The sequence below is a fragment of the Prunus mume genome, linkage group LG7 (assembly GCF_029339155.1).
Source record: "Prunus mume cultivar Tortuosa linkage group LG7, ASM2933915v1, whole genome shotgun sequence".
Lineage (NCBI taxonomy): Eukaryota > Viridiplantae > Streptophyta > Magnoliopsida > Rosales > Rosaceae > Prunus > Prunus mume.
The window spans coordinates 10,778,641-10,806,594 of record NC_142704.1 but is presented as its reverse complement, the minus strand read 5'-3'; the positions used below and the strand labels follow the sequence as shown (position 1 = coordinate 10,806,594).

Here is a 27,954-nt window from a genome sequence, read left to right as displayed (position 1 = left end):
TAAGCAGTTCTATCAGTCGTTCCCTTCCCCCAAACAAGCCATTCATGTCATTCTCTTTATTCTCTATTGATTAACACATAAGTAAGGTTTAACGGCAAAACATTCTGCATAGTCTGTGAGGACACGATGGCATTGCCATTAAACAATAGCTGCACTGCAACTCGTTTGAGCCACCTAAAAATGTTTTAAGAAGGTAAACGGAAGACGAAAGGACCAATAAACGCCATGCAACCAGTTGCAAAAACTCGTGCATGCCCCTTAAGTCCTCATTCTTTACGCCCTAAAGACAAAATGAAAGAATTGAAACCTTCATTATCTCAACATCACCGGGAAATTTGGATATCCTACCATGTCTTTCCTTGGAATTGAAAAGAAAACCATAAACCAAACGGTACAATGCAGCAGTCTCGTCACGGGCTAAACCAAAATTGGACAAGCAACTATTTCACAAGATATTACTAAATTACCTAAAAGAATATCACACAATCATGTACAACACGATTTCAAGATTCCCCTTCCATCAGAACAAACAAAGCGAAGAAAGAAGAACCTAAGAATACAGTGCGTGCAAAATTACATTCTTGATTACAGCTAATTGGAATACAACTTGGTAAAGGGGAAGGAACGAAAGGGCCATAATCAAACCGTGTCCCAAACACACCTTTCAATGCATTCATTGTGCAGCAGTGTTAAGGGCCATAATCTCCTTCAAATGGATAACTCATTCTGATTACGAATCAAATGAAGCCTCTTCACAATTAGACGCCCAAAATTCCAAAATGCAAGCACAACGGCACTATGATCTCTTTACCAAGAAACTTCTCAGATTGTTCCCAAGTCTTCAAGATGATATGGGTTCATAAGGATATGATAGCCACGGGTGTTTCAGAGCTTCAGATGCAGAAGGGCGCTTCTTCGGGTTTATCTCAAGCAGATGAGCAACAAAGTCAATGAAGCCTTGGTCCCCCATTGGCAGCCGGTGCCTCAAGGATGTCTTTTTCGGTATCAGATATTCCAGTCTGTTAGTTTCCTGAAGAACAGAGGAGAATAGCACCACTTATCAGAAATATAAATAAATCCAGCATTAACAGTGTTTATACAAAATACTACACACAAAAATTGGAGAATGGTGACGTGTTAAGTTTCCAAAGATTTAAGAGAAAAATTAAGTAATTAACTCAAAACCATATAGGTTACCTGATTCCGTTCATAAAGCATGTGATTTTTTGTGAAGTATTTGTATGTATCACGTCCTTTGGCTAGCATACTTTGATCAATGGGGCAAATGATTCCCATCACCCGTGCAAGTAAAGTTGCAGGTGAATCATTCTGGAAGAGCACCTAGAAAAAGCAAGTTCACTTCTACATTTAGCACCAGTATCATAAATTTTTGTTTTTCTAGAAAAGTTGAGTAGTTGATCCAATGGAAATAATAAAAAAATTTAATAAAAATTGCATATATAATCATCAGGTAGTAATATATTCCAAACAGCATATATAATCATCTGTAAAACAATATATTAAAAGCACACTTTATTGTTTTTGTTTTTGTTTTGTAATATATCAAAACACAATCTCACGAATCCATGTTACAATTTTCATGTCTACATCCACTAAAATGAATTTGTGGATGAATGGAAACTTAACAGGGACATTAATACAGAATGATAACAATTAGTCAATCAATGATAGTCGCTACTTTAAGTACAGGCACGCGGACACAAAAACGTAAACCATGTTGTACAGAAGCTGGGATTTACTTCAACTAGCAGTCAGGTTAGAGCTTAATATTAACAGATCACAAATAACAGATAATTGTGTTGTTTGCTAATAAGCAAACAAAGTCAAAAATATTCTTTTTTAGTTTTTATCTTCACCAAAAGAGAATAAGAAGAGTAGAAGACAAGAAAACAGAATTAAAATGACAACCACATGCTATAATCCATTATCCACACGCTTGTATTAGATAATAAAAACAGAAATCTAATCACAATTATATCTGGATGCATAGCACTTACATTGCCAGTACAAAGTTCGGCCAAGATGCAGCCAAGTGACCATATATCTATCTTCTTATCATATGGAAGTCCCAAGATAACCTCAGGAGCACGATATGATCTAGACTGAACATAGGAGCAGAGATGATCTGTCTCAAAGCAACTACTCCCAAGATCAATGACTTTCACCTCACACCTACTGTAGCTTTTCACCAGTATATTCTCAGGCTTCAAGTCACAATGTATCAGGCCAAGGCCATGCAAAAACTGAAGCGCCTCTAGACACTGAGTCGTAATTGACTGCAAAAAAACAAATTCAGCAAAGTTTACATGCCAGCAAGGCATTAAGTCGTCAAGTGAAAAATGGAACCCAACAAACCTGCAGTCTTGGCATTGTGAAGTAGACCTCCCCTCCAGACTCCCGATTAAATTTATGAAATTCATACAAGTTTGCTTTGAGAAGTTCACATACTATCAACAGATGTTCCTACAAAATAAAGTCGAATACAAATCAAGTTATCATTCATTTCAGATTAATATGCAATGCATCATTTCATAAACAAGATCAATACACTAAACACGAGAAGCAAGCTGTCAATAATATATGATTGTATGAAACATCCCCTAAAAGGAACCTCAATCGTATAATGACTAACCACTAGAAGCCATATACAAAACTTTCAAGTGTTGCCCTCTCCATGCTAGCAGAAAGGCACTGCCCCAAAGCATAGGGGTCACAGGTACACAAGACAATGAAAGACAAATAATTCAAATCTAGCAAATGTGCACATATTAAACAAAAATCTATGCCAAAATATTATAAAAGCTCAAAACCAAACAAGATAAGTATCAAAATTGTACATTCCCTTACTCGATAATAGAAGTAATCGTACAAACGTAGAATGTGGTACTTGTCAGCAGGATCATGCTTATTGACATATTTGAGAAGCTTTATCTCATCAAGACTCTGATCAAAGAAATCTTTGTTGTTCTTTATAATTTTCACACAAACATCCATGCCTGTATGCAGATCATGTGCTTGTATAGCTTTGCTGAAAGCAGCTGATCCAAGATATTCGGTGACATGATAGCGCCCAGCTATCACAGAATTCAACACAACATGAAAATTTTTGTCCTCTTCAAAGCCAGTTCTGTGCAATAAAAACATGAGTTCAAATAGACTACCAGAAGCAAGTTAAGTACCCAACGACAGTATAAATGGCAAAGAAGAGCTTCAAAGCAGCAACACTTATCAGAAAAAGCTGAGATATTAAAGTCCGTCTAAAAGAGATCACACTAATCGATTAATAATCCACATGACACAACAAAAGAAAAGAGGGTTGTTTAATTTTTTTTAAATATTCACGTTTCTTATCCCCAATAAAAAAGGGGGTAGTTGCAGTCAAGTAACTGACTGTACAATTAGCAGATCAAGAAGCTCAAGCAGATAGGATGATTTCTTTTTATTAGGTTAAGATGATAAAAAGATAAAAGAAGAGGAGAGGAAAGAACAAGGGTTTAGGATTTAGGGAAACCGTGGCATAGATAGATAGCTGCAAAATCTTCATTATTACAGATAGATGCATTACTATACAATTATTTTCTTCAAGAAAACAAACTAAAACTATAGTACAGCAGCTTCAATAGTTTTCAGAACTTTTTAAATTTACTATTGGTGTAAACAGAAACATCCTATGCCCAAGCACAATTCTCCCATAAAGAACCATGATCGATTAATTTATATTTGAGATTAGTGCATCGGTGAAGACATACCTGTTTTTTCTATGCACAATCTTGAGGTTGAAGGTCTCAAACTCTTCCTCTTGAGCCTTTATTTGCCTTACTTGCTCTTGCACAGCAGCTGCCTCTTCATCCTCAAGTGATGCTCCTGTATCTTCTTCCCTAACAGCAGCAATTTTATCTTCTTCTTCTTGCTTGGCATGCTCTCTCTCGGCATAAGCATAATTAGAGAGTGTTGAGGGAGTAGAGTTTGTGGATCTAACAGCATTAGCATTATTTTCGTCCCTAGAACTCATTCTAGGTGAGGAATCATTACTTTTCTGCCTCCATGAAGCGAGCATGTTATCAGAATCCACCATACAGTCATCAGTTTCATCAGTGACAACAGCATTGCAGTTGTTTGACCATAAAGATTTACTAGAGCTTGCCTGCACCAACTGTCCATCTCTAAGTGGTGGAGGGAATGAAAATACCCCTTCTGTATGATTTTTCTTCTGTCTCGATATACCCGTATCAGTCTCAACTACATATTTATTTGCCTCTTGTTTACTAGTTTTCTTTTTGTCCTTGTTAGATCTATCAATGTTTTTCTTATCTGATTCATGATGATGCTTCCGGGGCCCACCAATTCCTACATCATGGTCTCGAAAATATTCTAGATCCCCTTCACTACTGCCTCCAACCAAACTTTCCCGTACTTCACTGCCAATATCAGCAGCATCACTATTGATTCCCACACCTATTGATCTTACTGAACCAAGCTGATCATCATCCACACAAACATCATCTAGACGTGACCTTCCACACTCATTCAGAACTTTCCCATCCCCTAACATGATGAGTTCATTAGTCTGAGTGACAAAGCCCTGCCAGACAGGTTCTGCACGCATCAAATTAAGTTCCTCTTCATCCATCAACTGTCCATCATATTGAGCTATTAAATCATTCTCATCACTCCTCCCATACAATTCAGTCACTGTTAGTCCTATAGGATCATCTGAAGTTACAATTGGTTCAACATTTTTCGCTTGAAAGTACCGCTCACCAGAAAAGTAAGAATCCTCCTCAGCAAAAGATTGGTCATCATCCTCATCTTTGGTTGGACCTCTTTCCTGTGGATCCGGAACACTCCCATGCCCTGTTCCCTTTTCATTGTCACTTGGGTAATCGATTTCATGGGCCAGAAACCAGGCCTCATCTTCAATAGGCTGTCTCATGTATCCCACATCATCATCATCATCATATTCATCAGAGTCCCAATACTCGTTTGGATAGTCAACAGATTCACTCAATCCATCACCAACAGTAGCAAAACCAGAAACTAGATCAGATGTATCCTCTGCAATCCCCTGACTTACAGACAGCCAACTGCCTCCTCCTACATTCCTTTTTCCACCTGAACAATAATTTTAAAACAAGAAATCAGAGACTTGACATACCAAAATAACCAATATCAAGTGGCAACAGAGTTTGACCCTGAAGAACTTCAGAAATTCAAAAACTTGAGGCCTATTGAAGAGAATCTCTACTGAAATTGAGCAGACAATCAAGCATGATTGCAACAGATATATTTGCAACAGAAACATGAAATAGCTGAGAAGCCTATAAGGATAAAAGTGTCTGCAATGAGTAGAAGTCCTGAAAGCCCAGACAATAAACTGACTACTGCAATTGCTACTTAAAATTAAAAATATTAGGTGAGCATACAATGCTCTATCAAATTTATCAAAACTAACCTGAAGAATTGATTTCTTGTCCAATAGGGACATCCAAATATGACCCAATAAGAAGAGCATTGTCAGCAGCGCTGAGTTTTGAGCCAGGTACATCTCGCTCAAACTTTTCCTCCCAATTAATATTCAATGGTTTGTCCTCTGACTTGAGTTTGACAGGTGGCAGCCTAGGGAACTCTTCCTTTTGATTCTCAGGAAGAATAGGAAAAACTAAGCTACTGATGGTATTTTGCTCAGAACTCCCTTGTGACTTGCTTAAGTATAAAGCTCTTCCCACCTCATCAACCTGATCCTTTATTGTTGCCCTAATATCAGTCAACTCAGCTTTTCTCTTTCCTTCTTTTTTGTCAGAAGCAGAAGCACTATCATAACTTGTTGGCACGTCCCCCTTGGAGAATGGAAATACCGTCTTGACAGAACAATCTTTCCACATCTCTGAAGGTGAATTTGAAGGTTCTTCAATTCTTGACCATGGATTATCTGCTACATTTTCTTTCAAGAATGAGGTACTTGTCTTAAGTTGTTGGTCAAGTTCCTTAGGTTCACTTGTTTGGGTTCTGTCGTACTTCAATTCCACATTAGCTTTGCTAGTACTTCCAGCCCAAGAAGTTTTCTTTTTGCCAGAAAAGAGAATCTCTTCTCCGTATTTCACAATGGCTTTACCCGAATCAGGAACCTCAGCTGTATGATTCCTTGATTGGTGGGATATCTGAGGCTCTGGGTAGTTATTGATACTACCATCTCCATCATTTTGACAAGGTTCTGCAGGTCCATTGCTAGGATTGACCTTCCATGAATATAAATCAAGCACTGTGTCCTCTAAACCTTTAGAGAATGCGAAGCTCTTGTGATTTGTCCCAGCCACCTCAATAGTTTTATTCCGCTCCCCAATAGAAGCAGTATTTTTCCATTTGCTTTCAGACCCATTTCTACCAGTTCCATACTCTATCTCTTTCACTATAAGTTCCTTAGAAACTTCACCACCATTCCTAGACCCCAACCCTTGATTTTCCACCACCAATTTGTCCCCATTTTCAGCTTCCAACGAATTACCCAAGTCCTTCTCTTCAAGAGTAAGCTTCTGAAGGAAACCATTCAAATCAGGACGATTACTGAGCTCACTGCGAAGAGCTGCCTCAGCTCTTGAAAACCTATTCTTCCGCAGAAAGTCCAGAATCACGTCAACGGAGTTTGAGTCCCCCATTTTCAGCCTCCTAAAACCTACAAACATGCATCAAAAAATCACCCACCAAACCTGAGAACATCCATTAACAAAAAGCTCATCCAACAACAACAAAGAGTCAAAAACCCATCTTCCAGTTTGCCCCATTTTTGCTAAGAAAATGAAAAACCAGATTTTCAAGTATATATATACAAAGAAAATGAAGTAGGTATTATTTCGTCCAGATATAATGACGAAGTTACCTCGTATTAGGCTCAACGACTGGCGGCATTTTGTCTTCTAGTGTCCTGAAGAATGGGAAAATCCAACATTCAAAACGTCAAATATTTAATTTCCTTTTTCCCACATTTTATGAGCAACTAAGCAAAGCAAAACCATTGTTTTCCTCTCAAAAAAATGTAAAACCAAGTTGTGAAATCCACCACAAGAGCGTGCCGGCCCGACTCTCCGTCTCAAAACGACGCATTTTCAACGTGGATCCGTCACTTACAAGCAGGTTGCGGTTCCCAAATCCATAGATTGAAAATTTAGAAACCCTCAAAATCCCAACGGATTTATTAGTTTGGGGAGTGGGATTTGATTTTCACGAAAGTTTCATAGCCGTTGGAGCCCAACACAACTCTATTTCTAGGCCAGAGAAACTCAAGATCTGATTTTTAATTTTTCGTGTTATTTTGGGCAAAATGATTTTCTGGGTATCGAAGAAGGGGACAAAATAGCTTAAAACTGAAAAATACAAAGAAGGGTTAGAAATAATAAAGCGACGGAGGAACAGAAGAGAGGCACCTGGTGGTAATGGGAGTGGGCCGGTTGCTGCTGGCGCTGCTTATTTTCTTCTTTTCCTTTTGTTTCTTCTCTGTGGAGGCTTTTGGGGGCGTGGTCTCCTGAATTGAGGTGGTGGTGGTCCAAAGCTTCGTTTTAGTTTTAGTTCTTTTTGATGCTCTTGGAATAACTTGAATATATTCACTATTCAGTCTATTCTCATTTTCACGACCAAAATATAATAATAATAATAATAATTCAATTTTCTTACTTTTACTTTACCCCTCCCGGCCTTTCTCCTGCTTTTGCGTCTACCATTTGATCCGGTGGAATTTAGGTAGTATTATTTGTAGCCTAATTTCCCAATATACACCATAAATACAAATAACAATAAACTTGTAATGGCACAAACTGAATTTGAAAACAAACATCGAAAAAGATTGTGTTGATATTAAAATAGTGAATTCATTTTCAATTTGAACAACTTTTTACATGGATGATCTTTAAAGGAAAATCAATTCAAATTACAAAATCACATTGTCAGATATTAGCCTACAAATACATACATTTTTCGAGTGGATTGTTTAATAATTTTGAGTCCTAATCTAACTTACACCTTTCGTTTTTCACCACCTAGTAAATAATTAGTGTTCTTTTTTTGTTCCAATAGCTTAACAAGTAACTATATTTCTTTTTTTGCTAACATCCTAACAAGTGAGTAGGGATCATTTATTACAATTTATTTGAATAGGAAAAATTGCTTTCTTAACCCAAATTGGTAATTGTCTTTGAATTGAATATAGTTATTTGAAAGCCAAACTGTAACTATATTTAACCAAATTGTCTTTTAAATATATACCCCAGCTATTACACGAAACTCTAGCCGTTCTCTCCATCTGTGAATCCTAAAGGAAAACTCTACAGAGAGGGGAGGAGAAAAAAGCTTTACTGTCCCTTCTCCCCCTTCTCTGTTCTCGTCTTTTCCTTTTAAGTTAGTGCATAAGTTCATTGGGGTATTTTGAATAAAAAGCCTATTGTGGTGATTTCTTTTTATAGATTGATGATCTTTTGAGCCAAAACTGGTTTTTATATTGATGATCTTATGATCAGGGTCTTGTCGATTCTGACACCTTGCCACTCAATGTATCACAAGAAATGCTTCAACGACACAGCATTTTGAAGGAAGATCCTGATGAGTCCAATGACAAAGACAAGAAAGGTATGGTGCGCATGTTATTGCTTCTTGTTAATATTTGTAAGCAGTTTCCTTGTGCTATTCTGGAAGTATTCAATCGGAGCGTACGAGTTGTTATATGGTACATTGATGTCATGTTTACTGCAGCCCAGTTAAACTTGCATTAATACCATCCCTTGAAAACCAACAACTTGAGCTTCATGTTTTGCTGTTTTTGTAAAAGTTAGTAAAGCTAACAGTGGGGGAGAGTTACTAAGTTTGCATTAATTGTTTACTTTTGCCTTGTGTTGAATTTTGATGCGAACACAGAGGTCGAAAAATCCAGTGATGATGATTGGACGAGAGGCCGATATACTAGATTCTGCCTTTATGTGGTTGAATGACGAACTTTGAACTCTCGGGCAGCACCAAGTCAGATGGAAAATTGACTTCACGAGATCAGTAGGATGAAATCTGGGCAGAAGGACATATATTACATTACTGGAGCCAGCAAGGAACAATTGGAAAAATATCCCTTCATTGAGTGGCTTAAGAAGGAAAATTATGAGGTACATATAAAAGATATTCAATCCTTGCACTTGTTTAAATAGGGTTGTTTGTTACTTTCCTACTTGTTCTATTTGAGTCATGAGTAAGGCCTTTTTTTGTCTCTCTATTTACCTTTTTCTATCTATTGCTGCAGGTTATTTTCTTCACAGATCCAGTTGATGTATATCTGATGAAATACTTGGTGGACTATGAAGACAAGGAACTCAAGGAATCATACAAGGAACTCACTAAATGGTGGAAGAGTGCTCTTGCCAGTTACGATGCGGATGATGTGAAGCTGTCCATCCGATTGCCTGACACACCTTGTGTGGCTGTGACATCAAATTTTGGTTGGAGTGCAAACATGGAGAAGATCATGCAGTCTCAGACTTTACCAGATGCTAGCAAGCAAGCATACATGCGTGGCAAGAGGATACTTGAGATTAACCCGAGGCATCCAATCATCAAGGAGCTCCAGTAAAGAGTAGTAAAGAGCGCTGAGATATGTTCTAGACTTCTTCCCCTGCACTTACAGAAATCTGACATATATGAAGGTTTTCGCAGAATTAAGGTCTTTGTGCATTCATGATCTTGTTCACTTTTTAAATGGTCTCCAACATTTGTAAATGACTGGTGGGTCCTGCTTGCAAAATATTTTTAAGAAATCTTGACCTTTGTAAGTTGGATTTCTCTGTCATTGGTTAAAATTGTTCATTTCTGATTGTTTCTCATTTGGGGATCTGATCTTTGTCCTTGTTATGAAATCAAAATGGTTCTTCATTCAGGTGGTTTAGATGAATAAATAGGCACATTGCTATCACAGGTCTGTTAAGCAATTGAAAGAAGCCAAGGCCTATGCCTACTCTTATGGTTGAGTCTAAAAGCATGTCTTAGAAAATCCATTTGTTGAATTGTTGGTGAATCTGGTTTATTTCATTCGATTATTCGCTTGCTCTTCAGGATGAGAGTGCAAAGCATACAGCAATGCTTATTTACCAGTTTGCACGCATGGAGAGTGTTTCCAATTTTCCAGACCCCAAGGTTTGTGCCTCCCGCTTCTACAGTTCAGTGAAGTCTATCCTAAACATCAACCCTGATATCGCAGTTGAGGAGGAAGAATATGTTGAAGAGGTTGAGACAGAAACTGCGAGCACTTTCTTTTTTACTGAAATTACGTAGATAGATGGATTCAAAGATAAAGCAAATACTTTCTTTTTTACTGAAATTACAATCAAGTTGAAGAATGGCATTGCCTCAATCACAAAAAGCTCTTTCTTTGATACTTGATTCGTACACTAACTTCAATTGCAATCGTTCTAAAACTAGCTTGGGAGACTAGTAAAGGGAAAGTAATTAACAAAAACCGTATCTGTACACTCTATGCTAAATATATCTAATCTAATCTAATCTGTTCTGTATCGTCGATCGTGGATGGTTGTGTCTGGAATAGTGAACGTATACTTTACATGCAACCTGTGGACTTCCTCATCAGCCTCTGTGACTTGCACGTATGGTGATCATGCTAAGCAAAAGAAATAGAGCTTTATGCTTTGGAGGTTTGATCCCCTCGAAGAGATCACTTTCCCTATTTTTCTGTTCTGTCCAAATTCACTAGTTGATAGGAACTTGATCCTATCAGTCGACAAACAAGTACCCGACCCGCCGCTCGGCTCCACCATCATGGGCAAGTTGTAGCCGTCCACTAAGCTTACGTCGTAGCTCCTGATATGCCTGTAACATTACATAAAAAAAAAATATATATATATATATTATATATAAAAAATTTCAAGTTTTTATTACAATTCCGTGGTTTTTATTCAATTTTTATTGATATCGATAATATCCCGATATTTCCATTGAAATGTCCGTGTTTCTAGACTACCAATATTTCTAATACCATTGATATTTTAGACTTTGGTTGTGATGTAATAGTACTCTTTTTTCTTGACCATTTTTTCTGTCGTTTAGGGTTTTTTAAGACAAGGTTTTAATGAGGCCACACTTATTGTATCATCAAGTTCCAATTTATGTTGAATTGTATTCTGACATTGCGGAGCTCCGATTTGTTTCTTTGTTTCATCGTGATTAATTCAGGTCGTGAGTCTTTTTTAAGATCACGCTCTTGTTCTTGACTCTCACGTTGGGTTTGCGGATGTTTTCATCCTATCATTTGTACACTCTTATGATGTTTCTAAAATAAAGCATCTTTTCCAACATAAAAAAAAAAGATTAAAAGACATGTCACATGATAAAGTTTACAATTGTTTTTAGACCGGAAATGACAAGTGTATGTTAGATGAGATTCATAAAATGCAATCTACATCCATATGTGTTTGTAAGTTTGTAGCATGTTATTGTTGCTTAGTAATTGCAATTTACTACATTGATACCAACTTACCACCAACTATCAAGTAAGCCAACGTTTGTGAATTTTGACTACATTGATTTTCATCTACCATGAAACAAAAAAGAAATTCACAATGGAATATCATTATATGAATCACAACATTCAATTCAAAGGATGGAAAATCTGAAAATAATCAAACAGCAAGGACATGGACCCACTAGGAATAGACCAGGACCCACAATGCAACGTGTCGTCGACCCAAGCGGGAATTCAGATCCGAATAGGAAGGAGGCCGGGAATCGTCCCAAGGCGTTGACTATCAAACCACCATATCTCTCACCCTCTAACACGTAGACATAAAGAAAGAAAGAAAGAAAGAAAGAAAGAAAGAAATAAAGGAAGGAAAAATAGAAAAAAGAAAAGAAAAAGAGAAGCGTTAGACGCACCCTACGGCATAAGGTAGGCACCAAAGCGTCGGTGAGGCATCAAACATCTTAGGATGTGGTGAGGCACTCCGTCTCCGTCACCCGCTGCTCCCCGTTTTGGCTTAATATTATAATTTTCACATTAACCTCTAATAATTAATAAAAATTATGAGCGTATTAAGCTTAACTTCTATATTTTATTAAGCCCCAAGTAAATATATAAACCAAACCAAAGGAGGCCCAAACCCAAAATCAGATATATATTGAACGTGTTTGTCTGTCTCTGCAGAAATTAGAGAGTGAGAATGGGGAAGACCATGGCGGTGGGAGTGCCAGTCATCATCGCCTTGTTAATTCTGTGCGGTGTGGATCTGGTCAGGTCAGACGCGTCGGATCATCGGTACAAGGAAGGAGATTTAGTCCCTTTGTATGCCAACAAGGTGGGCCCCTTCCACAACCCCAGGTAAAACCCAGACTCACGCTGCTCGCTCCTCGATCTCAAAGTTTCACGTTTTCTTAGCTCAATTCAGCTTCTGGGTTTGTTCATTTCGCTGTTATTTGTTCTGGATCTGAGTTTATTTGTAGACCCATTTGTCTGGTTACTCAGAAATTTGCATGAGTTACAAGTTTTTCAGCTTAGACGATAAGATTTGTTTCAGCTGGGATAAGTTAGACACTGTGATTGGCAAATTGAACTTAGATCGATTGTGTTGAATTCTGAGCTGGATCTATTTTTAAAGATTTGATTTGGGATAGACCATTAGGCGGCTTTGCTAGCATTTTGAGATTGAACAGTGTTTTCATTGAAATAGCATGTGCACTGTTCTTGAAAGCTTAACTCTGTTTCTGCTGAACTAGTTAATATTTTAGATGCAAGTTTGACTATGGTGGAAATTTGGTATTCACAATTACAATTTGGTTAATTTTGTATTTTTTGGGTGATTACAGCGAAACGTACCGGTATTTTGATCTCCCATTCTGCTCACCAGGTTTGCATCAATCGGATTCGTTTTTATCTTTCTTACTTCTTACATAATATGTCTTCATCTTCTGCGAGGACTTTCATTTACCTTAATATTTGGATCCTAATTGCAGATAAGGTGAAAGAGAAGAAGGAAGCTCTGGGTGAAGTATTAAATGGGGATCGTTTAGTCAGTGCCCCTTACAAACTAGAGTTCCAAAAGCATAAAGATTCGGAAGTAGCTTGCAAAAGAACAATAAAAAAGGAAGAAGTGGCCCGGTTCAGATCTGCTGTCAACAAGGACTATTACTTTCAGATGTATTATGATGACTTGCCCATTTGGGGTTTCATAGGAAAGGTTGACAAGGAAGGCAAAGACCCGAGTGAATACAAGACCTACCTGTATAAGCATATTCATTTTGATATCTCTTACAACAAGGACCGTGTGATTGAAATCAATGTTCGAACAGATCCAAATGCACTGGTTGACCTTACAGAGGATAAAGAAATTGATGTCGAATTCATGTATACTGTAAAATGGAAGGAAACAACCACTCCTTTTGATAAGAGGATGGATAAGTATTCTCAGTCCTCATCGCTGCCGCATCATTTGGAGATCCATTGGTTCTCGATTATAAATTCATGTGTGACAGTTCTCCTCTTGACCGGGTTTCTTGCCACAATTCTCATGCGAGTGCTTAAGAATGATTTTGTCAAGTAAGCATATTTAAGAGTCATTTATCACTGTTTTCTGTCTGCCAGTTCACTCATTTTTTAATTTACTGTTTGTTTCTCTATAAAAGATATGCCCATGATGAAGAAGCAGCTGAAGACCAGGAAGAGACTGGATGGAAATACATTCATGGAGATGTATTTAGATTTCCCAAGTACAAGTCTCTGTTTGCAGCAGCTCTGGGTTCAGGCACCCAACTATTTACCCTGTAAGTGCTCATTAATCCAGCTATAGGTTTAGCGCTAACTCTCATTTTTCGAAGTTTCTCATTATTTCTTGTTTTTTTCCATGCCATGCAGTACGATATTCATTTTTATACTTGCTCTTGTTGGCGTGTTTTATCCATACAACCGAGGGGCTCTATTTACTGCTCTAGTTGTCATTTATGCACTCACATCAGGAATTGCAGGATATACTGCTACTTCATTTTATTGCCAGCTAGAGGGAACAAACTGGGTATGTGATGATAAATTCTCCTGCTAGGGTTCTGGAATCATTGACTAAAGTTTATATTATATGAATTGAAGATTGAACTTCCTGGTATGGCAGGTTAGGAATCTATTGTTGACGGGATGCCTCTTCTGTGGACCTCTGTTCCTTACATTCTGCTTTTTGAATACTGTTGCAATTGCTTATACGGCCACTGCCGCGCTTCCCTTTGGCACTATTGTGGTTATAGTTCTAATTTGGACACTTGTAACATCACCTTTGCTAGTGTTAGGAGGTATTGCCGGAAAGAACAGCAAAGCCGAGTTCCAAGCTCCTGTCCGCACGACTAAATATCCCAGAGAGATTCCACCTTTACCTTGGTACCGGGCAACAATCCCTCAAATGGCAATGGCTGGTTTTCTGCCTTTCAGTGCTATATACATTGAACTGTACTACATTTTTGCCAGTGTGTGGGGTCACAGGATTTACACCATTTACAGCATCTTGTTTATTGTGTTTATCATTCTTCTGATAGTTACTGCTTTCATTACTGTGGCATTGACATATTTCCAACTTGCTGCTGAGGACCATGAGTGGTGGTGGAGGTAAGGAGGTTCCGTGCATATTAATTTTTTCTTAGGAGTTTTATGCAAGTTATTATTATTTTTATTCCTATGCTTGTCGTTCTTGATTAACTGCTTTTGTTGATATGATCTGCAATTATATTGACGTCAAGTATTCGTGACTAATGGAGAAATGGTATTGAAAATTCCGATAAGTGGGATATATGGATTTTGTAGGTTTAGGATTAAGAAAGCTAGACTAAAGTAACGGGTGCACTGAATTAAAGAAAGAAGAGCTACCATGCTCTAGGCAATTGATATTTAGGATTTGTGGACTTTTTATTAATTAATTTTGCGGATTGCCTTGGTTGCTCATTAGTGTGGTATTAGTATTGCGTGTTATATAATACTTGATTTTACTTCAACATGAAAATTTGGACATCTTCAGGAGATGTAAATATAATATTCCTTGATTGATGTATAAATGTTGGTTTGATTACAGATCTTTCCTCTGCGGTGGATCTACTGGCATATTTATCTATGCCTATTGTTTGTATTACTACTACGCACGCTCGGATATGTCAGGATTTATGCAAACATCATTCTTCTTTGGTTACATGGCATGCATCTGCTATGGTTTCTTCCTCATGCTTGGAACTGTAGGCTTCCGTGCAGCTTTGCTTTTTGTTCGTCACATATACCGATCCATCAAGTGTGAGTAGGTAGTTGTTCTCCAAGAATCAATCATCATGGGAGATGTATTTTCTGGTGTTTTTCATCTCGTAGGCACCTACCTCCTTGTAGAGAAGTTTCCTCAAAATTAATTTTGTAGTGCCTCGTGTACTAAAGCAGTGTCATGAGATATCTTGCTTTCCAGAGCAATGTGTTAGATCACAATATGGTCGACTATTCATAGAGACAGTTTGTATCATTACCTTTCAAGCTTTGCAATACATTCTTTAAATATCTTCCTCTTTCCTTCGTATCGTTATAGAGTTACCCAATGTTCTCTCATGCTCTCTCTCTCTCTCTCTCTCTCTCTGTGTTTTGTAAATACATGGCATATTATTATTGGCTGCTGCTTAATACTTGTGGAAGCAGCTGCTACATGCAAACTAAGATCATAAAAAAGGGCCAACTAAGAACGCCGAACCAAAGAACAAGGAAATTTAAAAATAAAAAAGGATTTATCAACTTCGTGGTAAGAACAAGGCAATCAAAAAACTGAAGAAATGTTTCCTCAAAAAAATAAAAATAAAAATAAAAATAAAAAAACTGAAGAAATGTTGGGGTGTCTTCCAAGTTTCCCAGTGGTATTAGGCCCATTCCTTTCACCAACGAGAATGAAATTAGACCTTCCTGATTTTCATCTTGATGTTTTCTTTCTTTAGCCAATGTTTTTTTTTCAAAATATTCAAATTACATTTCTTTCCAGGAATCTTAAAACATGACTCAAAAACACTGATTATCCTACCCCCTTCCCCTTGTAGACAGTGGAAGGCCGGTCGTGTTATTTGATGCATTACTAAGAATCTCATTTACTAATTTCATTACTAATCATCTGAACTAAGGTATTTTTGGGAGTGTCTTTATAAGAAGTTTTGTCAGAAGCATTTTTAGTTTCCATTACCCGTTGCTATGTAATGTGGTATTACATGTTTGGCCTATACAAAATTTACTTAAAACATCTAGTAAAATTTCTATATAAAAAAAATCTAGTAAAAAAAAAAAGAGAAAGAAAAAGGAGAAAAACATACATTTAACTGAGAAGAAAAGATAAAAGGAAAGGGCCTCGAAAATGAGTCAATGGTGATTAGAACTTAGAAAGGCAGGATAGTTGAGCATCGCACAACATCTGGAATTCAAGACTCGAAATTAATGAGCCGCGAATTTCTTTATCTCTGGTTGTAGTCTATCACAGTATCCACACCGATTTGCAGCAACTGGACGGAGACTGGTGAGATATGTCCACTACCTCATCTGCTCTGGCGCTCCGCCTCCCCTTTGCTTCCCCAATCACCACCACCACCACCACCACCACCAAACTCACTTACCCAGTAAGCTCTCTTCTTCTTTTCCTCCTCACCATTTCACAAGCTTTACTCCCGCGTATTTTGTTTCGTTGCTTCTATTTTCTTTTTCTGACCACCAAATATACAGAAACAACAATCTATAATCATAACCCGTGTTACTAATCGTAATTAACAGATACGTAGCTCACGTTGGTCTACAAATAGTGCGAGGCTTGTCGGTTGTGCTCATGCTGCCATTTCAGGAAAAGGGCAAGGTACATTTTTGCTCTCTTTATGGCCTGCCTTATAGCCTTTAAGATTGTTTCACGGTTCGGATTTTTTATTCGATATGGGTTTTGTTCACTTTTCAGGCACCTTTGATCCAGAATTGCGTTCCGTACTTGAACTTGCGACGGACTCTGAGTTATATGAGCTTGAAAGAATCCTTTTTGGCCCTAGGTACTTCGAACTGTATAATTCTTTCTGTTTCGTTAATATGAAACTTCGACAAGACTAGAAAATCGTGTTTGCTTCTCACACTTTTATTTTCAGTAAAGGAGTAGTGTCAACTGTTAATCAAACTCTTGAAGTTTCCTTGTGATGCTGACGTGTTTATCTTTGGTTGCTGTCAATGTCCAGCTACTTCAGCCCGTTGCTGAAATCTATAATGAGCAGAACCAATGTCGACTATGCAATGATTGAAGAGGATCTTGAAGAGCGAGAGGAATTTTTATCCACATTAGAATCGCGATTCTTATTCCTGGCAGCTGACGCCCGGTCAACCTTAAGGTTTTTCCTCAACTTTTGTAGGCTGGGGTCAATGAGTTCTTCCGCAATCTTATCTGCAAAATTCACCTCCTAAGTTAACTTGTTTGAAGTCAATATTACTCGAAGCTTATGGGGTGACTTGCGATTGAATTGAACGTATGAGGGATTCCTAGCTATGAATTGTGTTTCAACTCTGTGTAATCCTATTTATTTATTTTTTTTTAATTTTTAACAAAACTAACTGCTAGTGTCATCTAATTGTCAGCTATGTTTCACTCATGTTGACTATGCAATTGGTTTGTGTTGGATACTTGGTAGGGGTTGGAGGCCATCATATAGGAATGTCTTGCTTGCAGTGAGAAAAGAGTTAAACATTCCTTGCTCAAGCAAATTGTCAACTGAAGACCTTGAAGCAGAGATTTTCCTTCATCTATTGCGAGATTATTCAAGGCATGTGTTCTGTATATATTTCTCTAGTATTTAGACCTTGGTTTTTATTAGTTTCTGAAGTAGAAGTAACTTTTCTTATATATATGTATATATAACCATCCGTAAGGAAGGAGAGTTCAAAGAGAACTCTCCCTTAGGTATGAGAAGTGAACTATGGGATGTGCTTGCCAAATGTTGTGTGATGATTGTGTATTTTCCATATTGATAAAGATTTCAAAAGATGACTGTAAATGGTTGTTGTTTGGGAAGGAAGGGTAGACAGCGAAAGAATATTTTCCGTAATTAGAGTTGGATATAATTATTTGATCCAGGTAAGTGGTATAAATCAAAGAGTTCCTCCATCTTAAACCATATTACAATAAAAAAGGGAAACCAAGACTGAATACTTGCATCTAAATCGAAGAGTTCCCTTGAGATTGTCTGCTAATCAGAAGTATAGACCAATATTTTCACCAAAAAAGAATATTAGTGTTCAAGCTGGTACAAGGGCAGGGGGAGAGTTGAAGTGAAAGCAAGTCAGTACTTTGAGCAAAACATTGATTCCCAGTGATGCTTTAAGATGTGGTGTTTTGGTAGAAAAGAGTTCATGTCTTGGACGAGTTGGTACATACATTGATGAGTTGATATTTAGTAAATGCTATTTGATTTCAACAACTTACTGTTTGAGTGGATCATTGTATCTTAGGAAAAGTTTACTTTCTTTTATTTTAAATGTGGTGTAATGACTTATAATGAGTCACTTCCTTCATGTAGTGAAGAATCAGGAAGTTTCCAGGGCTTGTTGGAATTCTCTGAGCCCTCTGATGCTCAACATAGTCTTCAACTTGGACTCAGTCAATGGAAGGTGCAGGCCCTTACTGCTTTAAAAGTCAGCGCAACAGAGCTCCGATCAATGTTTTTGAAGGTAATGTAGCTTTACCGTAATGACTTTATGCATTATCAAATCTCTCCAACTTAAGTTCATATTTTTAAATTCTGTTGGTTCTGATTTTCTCTGAAGGGTGGCGGTATCTTTACTTTGGCAAAGATTTATCAGTTGGTAAGAATTTAGTCAACCTGATTAATTTTATTTTGCTCTTCTTTTTATACCTTTTAACTATTTTTCCTTTGTGGTAGTTAGCTAGAAAGTTATCTGGGAAGGTGTTCCTAGAAGCTGCCAACTATCAGCTAAAAAGGGATTTTGTCAGAAAGGTACATATTTGACTTCATTGCTATCTCGTTGTAAAAGGAAATTAGTTGTCTAATATTAATATGCGGAGTTCAATTCTTTTCAAATTTATTACAGCTTTAATGCTTTGAACTCCTGCTATTTATTGATATTAATCTTTACATGGGCAAAGTGATATGTCTTCCTGCTATTACATTCAAATTTTTCTTTCTATTTTCGAACTTAGATATACAGCTTGTGAACTTGGGTGACAATGCATTTTTCAATATTTTCTCTTTATGAAAGTTACTACTCAGTATCTGGCTATTGTTCAAAGAGATATGAGAGAGAGAGAGAGAGGGATAAAAACTGGGAAACTCCTCAATTTTGGTGACTCCACTTAGGACTTACACAAGTTTTGCATACATACTTTGTGCATAGATTTTATTTTTGTGTCCTGCCATTCCCAGTGTGCATGCTCTAGATTTTGAAGATTTGCCTCTTCATCAGTTACATTCATGGATATACATTACTCTGGTCCTTCCTGTGTCTGATATTTTTTAAAGTTTTTAATTCCCCTTGTCTTCATGTCATGTCATCTCCCATGTCCATGTCTATATGGAGCATTAATGACCTTATTTCTCTAATTAACCTTTATCCCTGACATTCCCATACTTTCTGGATTTTCAGGGTGGACAATTAGCTGCTATTAATCTAGAGTCCAGAGCGGCCTTTCTTGCAGCAAAACAAGTAATTATATCCTGATGATGATTCAATTTGCTGCCACTGGCATCTAATGATTTCTTTATGCGATAGTGGCATTCTTATATATAGAAAAACTATTGTATGAGCTAGTGGCATTTTTATTTGGTCCGGTCTAAGTATTGTTTCAACAAAAACCTGAATCAATTGTAATTTGTAGCAAATGTTGATATCAAGGAAACCTCTTTCATTCTTGTGGTTTAAATAGTGTTCTATGTTCCTCTCCCACCCCCCTTCCCCCCTCCTCACATTTCAGGATTCCTAATATTTGTCATTTTGGACAGGGTTTTGCCGGGGCTACATCAAGATATCTTGGTTTAAGAAGCATGATGGCTTTGCTTGGCCCAGTGTATTGATTCTTCCTACACCTAATTTCTAAAACGTTATTATTTAAAATTTCCATAAACTTGCTTTTCTTGTTCATTTGCAAGGTTCTTTTACGCACACACACACACACACACACACACACACGCACACGCACACGCACACGCACACACACACAGAGTATTATTTTGATTGTTCCTTTATCACACACACACATACAGAGTAATATTTTGATTGTTCCTTTATCAAACACACACACACAGTATTATTTTGATTGTTCCTTTATCAAACTGTCTATATTTTGTGTTTTCTAATTTCTAAGAAAGTAGAATAAGGAGGAACGCTTAGGTAGTTAAGGTTGGTGCCAGTATAAAACTTAGTCACTTCTCGGTAACCAAGAGTCATTTTGGGTGAAAAAGGACTAGTGTAGCTGACCCAATTAATTGAGATTAATTCCTAGTTGAGTTGTTTCGTTTCCTCCCTCCCCTCTTTGTTTCAGTGTTGGTTAAACTGCACCTATTGAAATGAGTTTCAGATTTCTCCACACCTTGCTGACAGAGAATGAGATTAATCACTGGCTTTCTTTAATTGGTTTGGATTAGATCTATTTTTCACATGGAACAGCTTTGAGGCTGTAAGCCTGTAACTGAACACATACCTTCTAAAGTTTCAATGGATTCATCATTTTGTGGTTGTAAAGACCCCACGTGAACATAGATTTTGATAACACAAGTGGCCCGTTGCTTCAAATTTCGATGATTAAGCCAAACGTGCTCAAGCACCAACTATAACAGCTTGTGGCTACTTTTGATGATCTTCAAGATTTTTGGTCTTTAGTATTTTACTGAATTTTTCCAGCAATTGTTATTAATTCATTTATTTTGGCATTTTATGCAGGCTTTGGGGAACATTTCTGGCAGATGTGGTCATTCAAATGCTAGGAACTGATTATGCAAGAATCTTGCGAGCAATTTATGCTTTTGCACAGGTACTAATCTTTTCTAGTTTTGGCATGGCTGAAATGTCTTTTATGTAGTGGACCCAAACTTGACAGTCAAATTAAACTAATACAAATGAAATGTTGCGGATATTAGACAACCAGCTTCCTCTTTGAGAAGAAAATTTAGATGTGCACTTTACACCCAAACATAAACAGTAAACAAACCAGGTTACCGTCCAATCTATATGAAATTAATTGAGTTTTTATTGGTTTTACTTCAGATCCGTATCACTCGCACATACAGGTTACCGCCTGATTACTGAAAAGCCTTGGAATTTTGGGAGGTAAATGTGGATGGTCATCATTTTAAGAAGAGATTTGTGGTCGAGATTAATTACTCTGTATGTATGTACATATAGTTTTGCAGTTAAACTACCAGTCTGCTTGTGTTGATAATTTTTGCATGTGTAAGAAGTAACAGTAAAAGCTGAAAAGATTATGTACTCTGGTGCTAAATTGATTGAGATGTGTGGATCTGCTGCTTCCATTTGCGTCTGGATATCTTTGGCAAGCAAGAGAATTTGAATTTTTATTTTAAGAGCATAAGAATAAGATGCAGACTAGTTGATGATGCATGGAACCTGGAAGAGAAAATCATGAAGTTTTGGGTAGCTAGGGTAGGATAGGGCCTAGGGGTCGCCATCCCAAAGTTGGTGGAGGGAGTTGTAAGGTCCAACCTCGTAAACAAAGTCTCCTGCATACAACCTGCGCTGGGGAAATTGGTTGATCTTGTTCATTTCATCTTCACCTAATTCCCAATCGAATATTTCCAGGTTCTGCTTCATCCTCCCCTTGTTGAAACTCCTTGCTGGATGATGGATCTCAGTATGATCTGTATATACAGTATATAATTACTAAATTAATATATAGCAGGAAATTTATCAACTAAATTAATATATAAAAATGATAGGGAATACTTGTGGCAGTCTTCCCTTTGGCAGCAACGAGGTCCTCAATAATGGTATAATAATCTATCCCGGTATTGGTAGCCGAGGAGGAAGCTCCATGAACTCCCAAGGGAGAAAACGCACTCACATACTTCAGACCCAGCTTCTCATGAACATACATACAAAGATTGTTTGCATTTATTTTCACATAATTTTGAATACAAGCAATAGTCTGGACTACTCTAAATTAATTTAATCTACAGGGAAGAGACTCAAAAGTTGAACACGCAAAACACAAATGTTGATAGGCTCTAAATATATAGTAAGTAATAGTAGTAGAGAGAGTGGTACTTGGTACTTACTTGAGTGTGGTGTTGAGGGCAGGGAGAACAAGATTGGGAGGCATCTGTGCACCATAGCTTGGAAGTAATGAAGATTTCATCACGACTCTTGATGAGATCGAGCGCCTGGACGACAGCTCGACCAATGGCTTGTTCGGATTGATAGAAAGCTGCAGTATCAAAATGGTGGTAGCCTACCTCAATGGCGTCCATGAGAACGGGGAGCAGGACATCCGTTGGTGTTGGAGGCAACTTACCAGTCCCTAAACCCAGCAAGCACCGGCATCTTATGCCCTGAATTTAGTACCACTTCTGGGACTTTCTTAATTTTCTCCTCCATTACTGGCTGACTCTCCTGATCTTGATGAGATACAGTTTTGTTTTGATCACCAGTAGTACTAGTTAACTTGCTAATTAAGCTATAGCTAGCTTAGCTAGCTACTAATTAAGTAATTAAGGAGTCTCCCTCCAGTTGCAGCTATGACTTTGAGGTTCTCGCTTGGGAAATTGTGGATTAATAATAATAGTACACATGATCCATCCTTCCATGAAAGTACTAGCAAAAATCAAACATCAGTCAGCATGGTCCCTTGATTAATTAATAATGGATGATGCACATGATTACCAACCCCGTTCAACAATACTCTATAAACAGAATACTTTAAACGTATAGCCGCTTGGCTATACTCTATCTCTGTTTTAAAAGAAAGTATCGCCGCACGGCTATACTCCATAAATTCTCTATTTTAAAAGAGAGTATCGCCGGACAGCTATACTCCGTAGAAATAATATTTTAAAAGTATGGCCGCGCGACTATACTCCATAAAAAGAATATTTTAGAGTGACTACACGCCATAAATAGAATATTTTACGAGTATAGCAGCTCGGCTATTCCGTTTTTAAAGACGTTCTCACAACAATTCGAGACCCTTCCTTCATATGTAGCTGAAGAGATGAATGTCCATATCAATCTCAAGGTAGTTAGGACCCTGCATGTGAGAGAGCTTGATAAAGTCAAACAACATGGTTTTTATGTTTCATCTTCTTAACACTCAACAACATAAATGTTCAATGTTTACCTTGTAAAAATTGTGCCAGGGGCGTGAAAGAACTGGTTTGTCATTATATGCATGTACAAACTTCTTCTTAGCAGAACTCCGACCGAGATCTTCAGGATTTACCACCCCAGCCAAGATCTTTAGTCTTTCTCTGAAAGGTACAATGGAGTCCTTTGCGAATCCTTTAAACTTTTCTGTCTCATCGTCAACCATTTTCTAAAAGCATCATTCAAATATACCAACAGACTTGAGTGTTCCAATAGAACATAAGATCATCTCCATCAGGGAGAGTACATCAGAATGAAGTACATGCCTATCCAAATGGATGAAGTTGCATACAAAATGAAGTTACCTTGATGCTGTCCTGGAATTGAGGAGAGATGTCGTTATCAAAATTCTCAGAAACTTTGAAATACATTACAAGACTCATCCCCTCTCCATCACTATCACCAAGAAACATTGCAGTAGGATAAGTCGGCAAATGCAACAAGGCGCAGAGCAATATCATTAGATATTGCCAAAAAATAACAAACTAAACATAACAAGATAAAACAATTCTAAAAAAATACCTGTATGTTTACAATGACCACTTTCCCATTTGCTTTCACTTTGGGGAGCTCAGGATGCTGGGCAATGTGATGTATCTTTTTGGGGCATACAGACACATCAACACCTATTGGAGTATATGGACTGTAGTTTGGAGCAGTTGACTTTCGTTATCTCTGGATGGTAGACCAACATAAAATAATATTATCACTAGCAAGGAAGAACAGAGTAATTAGTTACAAATGTCTAAATTCAGTTAAGGTTGGTTTTGACAAAAGAAAAAACCAAAGTCACACTTGAAATAGTGCTTGCCACGAAATTTAAAAGTTGAGGGTGGAATCTCATACCAAGATCCTGAAGTCGGCTTCTCTACTCTACGACATGGAATGATATATCCTGGTGTAGGCCAATACAGAAACCTTTTTGATTGACCTGTGGATATATCATTGAAATGTTCGATAATATACAAGTACATCAATCCCAATATTCTAAGTTTTCTTTCTATTCAAAGAAAATTGAATTATTTGAATGCTTACATTGTTCAATGGTTTCTTCTGCATCACAGGATCTCCTTTTAAAAGAAAGTCTGAAGAAGGCTGATGGCTTTCTCTGGGACTGCGGAACCAAACTTTATACAGTTAGAATCTTATCGTTGAAATTGCAGAAGGTACCAATCGAGATAAGTCGGATTTCAGGGCATGTCTTGAATTTTTTCATTAGAATCACGTCCATCCTTTGTAAGTCCCTTAATGCTTCCATAAGAGTGATCTAATATATTCTTCCTCTTACTGTAAACTTCATCAGCCTTCCCTAAGTGAGAAAGCTCATAGCCCTAGGTATAAATAAGTGAAAACCGATTTGATTCCCCGAACTCATCTTTGCCCACGATTTTATCTGATTTACCTCCATCAATGATCATATAGCTATGGTATTCTTCATACTTACACTCATTATCAACAAAGCGAGCAGATCTTTCATGCTGAAGTACTTGGCCACTTGAGATATTCCTAACTGGATTGCTTGCTAATGGAAAACCATCAGTAGAATAAGTGAAGAAAATTAAGAAAACAAAACAAAATCCTTTTCCAATAAGTAGCACAAGAAAAATTACTTCAGTAGTAATGATGTTTGCAATCAAACAAGACCACAAGGCTTTCATTATGTAATATGTAGTTACAGGCTGATGGCCAATACCTCCATGTATACTGATAAAGTCATCATCTGAGTCAGACTACAGAATACTCACCGAGTCAAACCAAACTTCCTCTTGGAAAATTACTGCAAATGAATAACTTTCAAAAGATGAGATTCAAGAGCTATGAATTTTCTTGTAAGCACTATTGGTTGAAATTGAAAGATAGTTGAAATATGATGAAAGAAAGCACACACCATTCGAATCATATTGACTATGGTGCCATTGCAGTTGGGTGAGATGGAATGTTGAATTAGAAACCTTAGATCTTCTGTGAGTAGTTGTTGCACCATTCTTAAAGTCCACACGAACAAACTCATTGACAGCATAGTCACTCAACTGAGCTCCTGCATCACTATTTATTTTCTTGAAACTGGTATTTCTTTTCTTGGTACCATCTCAAGCGGAGTAGGTTGCCTATCTATGGCGTTCGATGACCCACTGACAGTGTTTTTTTCCATGGTTTAATTGTTTTGGATGGGGTTGACATGCGACCAGCCATTGTGGCTTTTAAATCATGCAAGTCCTAACTACAATGATGCCTTCATCAAGTCCTCTCAAACTAGTGTGCCTACAAATGAAACAAAATCCATCAGAGAAGATTAAAGGATTTCTAGAAAGCAGTTTCTATGATCACAAATAATCATGAGAACGCAATCAATTTTATCATCATGAGACTGTTTCAGTAATTTATGGCTTAAACGCTAGAACAGTTAACCACCTTAACACTTGGAAATTATTAGAATCAAACGGATGGCACACAGAGGTCTCTATGTTTAATGAGTATGGTGGCACTATCAGAAAGCACCTTGGTTAGAAGCGACTGGTAAATTGAAGGACTACACTAGTTATTCAATCAATTTGTAGATGAAAATTTGTGCAATCAGCATAAAAATCAAATGTCTGATTCAAACCTTCTCAAACAAAGTGGGTTGTCTCTTTCCCAGTCCCATAGATAAGCCACTTATCTATCTTAAGCCCCAAATCTTTAGTTCTGGCTCACTAGAACACAAACATGACCAGAAAACAAAAAAATAGTACAACCACCTCAATAACAACTCAACAAAACCTTAGTCCCTGTACTTGCTATTATCTTTCTTAAGCCCCAAATCTTTAGTTCTTTCTCTTAAGTAGTTGGTATTTACAAAGTAAATGGGAGCATCAATCTCAAGTATGAGAATTTGAGAATTCCAGGAACATTGCTTTGCATTGGGGTACTACTCAACATTTCTGTAAACCATGGAATTCGGAAGGTTTCCTTGAACAAAAGTACTTGGCCTTGCCACAAACAAAAGTACCCTGATCACAAAAATTGCAACCTACACAAAAGTAAAAAGAAATATTAGTTCTGATGCGTATTTTAAAGTTGTTAGATATAGTGTTACTGTCACACACAATAATGATACGTACCACTAAGACTAGTCCAATTTCAACGCTGCCAAAAACGACGTCGATATAGGCACTCATACAGACAACAAAGTCAAACTTGTCAACCTTCCAAAGGTGAATTGCGGCTTCATAGTCTATGACAACAAGCAAAGCCCGACTATGTGTTTCTATGTCTGTATATTCCCCAAGTCTGATTCAATTAGGATTTCCAACTACTCATCCAACTTAGGCCAAACCAGATTCCTAACAATTACATACTACTTTTACAGGCTAAAATCTCTATTGCTCCATCTAGCAATAACTTTTCGACCACATCTTTCTATTTTCAGGATGCAAAACGCATAATCGAAAGCAATTTTTTTGTATAGCGGCCATCAGAAATTGAAGCGAGTTCATAATTTAGCTAAAGTTAGGGGAAAAAAAAGGACCTGCCTAGGCGGCCGCCTAGCGCCTAGGCCGATTTTTCCAACAACCTAACTGAACAAAAGCACAGTTTATAGGTTTTGAGCTCTAATTATGAACATCATTACCGAATTTAACATTACAGAACAAAATTCATCACCTGTTCTAGATTTCTGTGCTTCATAGATTTCCCAAAATAAGCAAAATATAAAGATAATTTAGTTAAAACTACAAGTAATCTGAATGCATTCCACTAAAAAGCAGGAAGCAGAGTAATTGGAGACTGAGCTTAGTGAAAAGAAAAACCTTGGGTTGAAGAAACTATCCCACCAGTCAGAGTCTGCGGCTTTAGGCTCGACTGGAACCAAGCTTAAGTTTTTCTTCAATTTCCTATCTTTTTTGCTTTTCTTTGATTTCTTGGGAGGCGCCATGAGAGCTCAAATGAGAAATTGCCCACCTCTTTTTCGGCCTTGAACTTGAAGACTTTGATGGGAAGTGATTCAGTGAAGCGACCCACTCGCCGTTTTTGGTGGTATAGCCGGACGGCTATACTATTTAAATATACTCTTTAAATATAATATATTTTAAAGGTATCGCCGCACGGCAATACTGGCATTGGTTTTTTTCTCCCCTGATTTTCGTTTATCAGGGCTACAAGATCATTGGCTGCCTATATTCCATCTGTCATCTCTTTGAAGGAGTGTACAACAGCACCTGAGAAGCATGTGCTTGCAAATGCCATAGGGAAAGTAAGCTGGTTTCTATCTACATTGGGGATAAGCAGAAGAGACACCATAGAGGCTTATGGTCAGATGCTTGAGTTGTGGGAAACCACTGATCAGGATGCCCGCATTGATTTGATGGTTGGCAAGGGCTAGAAGGTGGGCCTGTAAGCCCGACCTGATCAAGCGATAAAGGAACACAAGAATAAATATTCCTCTTCAGAATCATTGGTTGAGAAGGAATTGGGCGTGGACAAATTAGGGATCTCTAAGAGATTTACAGAGCCCCATCAAGAAGGCAACAAGAGAAGGATTCTAGAAAGACTTGATTCTGATGTACAAAAGTTGACAAACCTTC

At 37.6% G+C, this 27,954-nt stretch overlaps 3 protein-coding genes and 3 pseudogenes across 6 annotated transcripts; 3 read left to right on the top strand and 3 right to left on the bottom strand.

The window, feature by feature from the left end:
• Positions 1–443: 443 nt before the first annotated feature.
• On the bottom strand, positions 444–7,584 carry LOC103338898 (uncharacterized). 3 transcript variants are annotated; one of them, XM_008242169.3, is made up of 9 exons: positions 7,440–7,584; positions 6,896–6,940; positions 5,474–6,691; positions 3,771–5,133; positions 2,869–3,148; positions 2,377–2,484; positions 2,019–2,297; positions 1,198–1,341; positions 444–1,030 (listed from the first exon to the last, which is right to left on the bottom strand). In XM_008242169.3, exons 3-9 carry the CDS (start codon positions 6,672–6,674, stop codon positions 842–844), a joined length of 3,564 nt encoding a protein of 1,187 aa, XP_008240391.1. In that variant the 5' UTR covers positions 6,675–6,691; positions 6,896–6,940; positions 7,440–7,584; the 3' UTR covers positions 444–841. The 3 variants fall into 3 exon arrangements, with proteins under 3 accessions (XP_008240391.1, XP_088911838.1, XP_088911837.1); XM_089055712.1 differs by lacking the exon at positions 6,896–6,940 and having other exon boundaries at positions 7,440–7,574; XM_089055711.1 differs by lacking the exons at positions 6,896–6,940; positions 7,440–7,584 and having other exon boundaries at positions 5,474–6,701.
• Positions 7,585–8,989: 1,405 nt separating this feature from the next.
• On the top strand, positions 8,990–10,317 carry LOC103338927 (endoplasmin homolog pseudogene; annotated as a pseudogene).
• A 1,533-nt stretch (positions 10,318–11,850) lies between these two features.
• LOC103338900 (transmembrane 9 superfamily member 3-like) lies at positions 11,851–15,581 on the top strand. Of its 2 annotated transcripts, none has more exons than XM_008242170.3 (8): positions 11,851–11,989; positions 12,200–12,373; positions 12,859–12,899; positions 13,006–13,588; positions 13,675–13,812; positions 13,904–14,060; positions 14,154–14,638; positions 15,099–15,581. In XM_008242170.3, exons 2-8 carry the CDS (start codon positions 12,216–12,218, stop codon positions 15,316–15,318), a joined length of 1,782 nt encoding a protein of 593 aa, XP_008240392.1. In that variant the 5' UTR covers positions 11,851–11,989; positions 12,200–12,215; the 3' UTR covers positions 15,319–15,581. The 2 variants fall into 2 exon arrangements, with proteins under 2 accessions (XP_008240392.1, XP_088897426.1); XM_089041300.1 differs by having other exon boundaries at positions 11,865–11,944.
• Positions 15,582–16,403: 822 nt separating this feature from the next.
• On the top strand, positions 16,404–21,558 carry LOC103338901 (uncharacterized). Its single transcript, XM_008242171.3, has 12 exons — positions 16,404–16,653; positions 16,805–16,883; positions 16,980–17,067; positions 17,248–17,397; positions 17,695–17,826; positions 18,580–18,730; positions 18,827–18,865; positions 18,943–19,017; positions 19,664–19,723; positions 20,020–20,084; positions 20,957–21,047; positions 21,281–21,558. The coding sequence occupies exons 1-12, from the start codon at positions 16,561–16,563 to the stop codon at positions 21,320–21,322; spliced, it is 1,065 nt and encodes a 354-aa protein (XP_008240393.2). The 5' UTR covers positions 16,404–16,560; the 3' UTR covers positions 21,323–21,558.
• Positions 21,559–21,562: 4 nt separating this feature from the next.
• LOC103338928 (rhazimal reductase 1 pseudogene) lies at positions 21,563–22,627 on the bottom strand (annotated as a pseudogene).
• A 571-nt stretch (positions 22,628–23,198) lies between these two features.
• LOC103338929 (uncharacterized) lies at positions 23,199–26,550 on the bottom strand (annotated as a pseudogene).
• Between the last annotated feature and the right edge of the window lie 1,404 nt (positions 26,551–27,954).

Bases quoted from the DNA above. Each gene is read 5' to 3' on its own strand.
- LOC103338898 (XM_089055711.1), bottom strand. From the start codon at position 6,701: ATGTTTGTAGGTTTTAGGAGGCTGAAAATGGGGGACTCAAACTCCGTT. The intron at 3,149-3,770 runs GTATGTCTTCAC...TTTATTGCACAG, and splicing joins ATTGTGCATAGAAAAAACAG to AACTGGCTTTGAAGAGGACA. The intron at 1,031-1,197 runs GTAACCTATATG...TCTGTTCTTCAG, and splicing joins TGCTTTATGAACGGAATCAG to GAAACTAACAGACTGGAATA.
- LOC103338900 (XM_008242170.3), top strand. From the start codon at position 12,216: ATGGGGAAGACCATGGCGGTGGGAGTGCCAGTCATCATCGCCTTGTTA. The intron at 13,589-13,674 runs GTAAGCATATTT...TCTCTATAAAAG, and splicing joins CTTAAGAATGATTTTGTCAA to ATATGCCCATGATGAAGAAG. The intron at 14,639-15,098 runs GTAAGGAGGTTC...GTTTGATTACAG, and splicing joins GACCATGAGTGGTGGTGGAG to ATCTTTCCTCTGCGGTGGAT.
- LOC103338901 (XM_008242171.3), top strand. From the start codon at position 16,561: ATGTCCACTACCTCATCTGCTCTGGCGCTCCGCCTCCCCTTTGCTTCC. The intron at 17,068-17,247 runs GTACTTCGAACT...GTCAATGTCCAG, and splicing joins AGAATCCTTTTTGGCCCTAG to CTACTTCAGCCCGTTGCTGA. The intron at 17,827-18,579 runs GCATGTGTTCTG...TCCTTCATGTAG, and splicing joins CTATTGCGAGATTATTCAAG to TGAAGAATCAGGAAGTTTCC.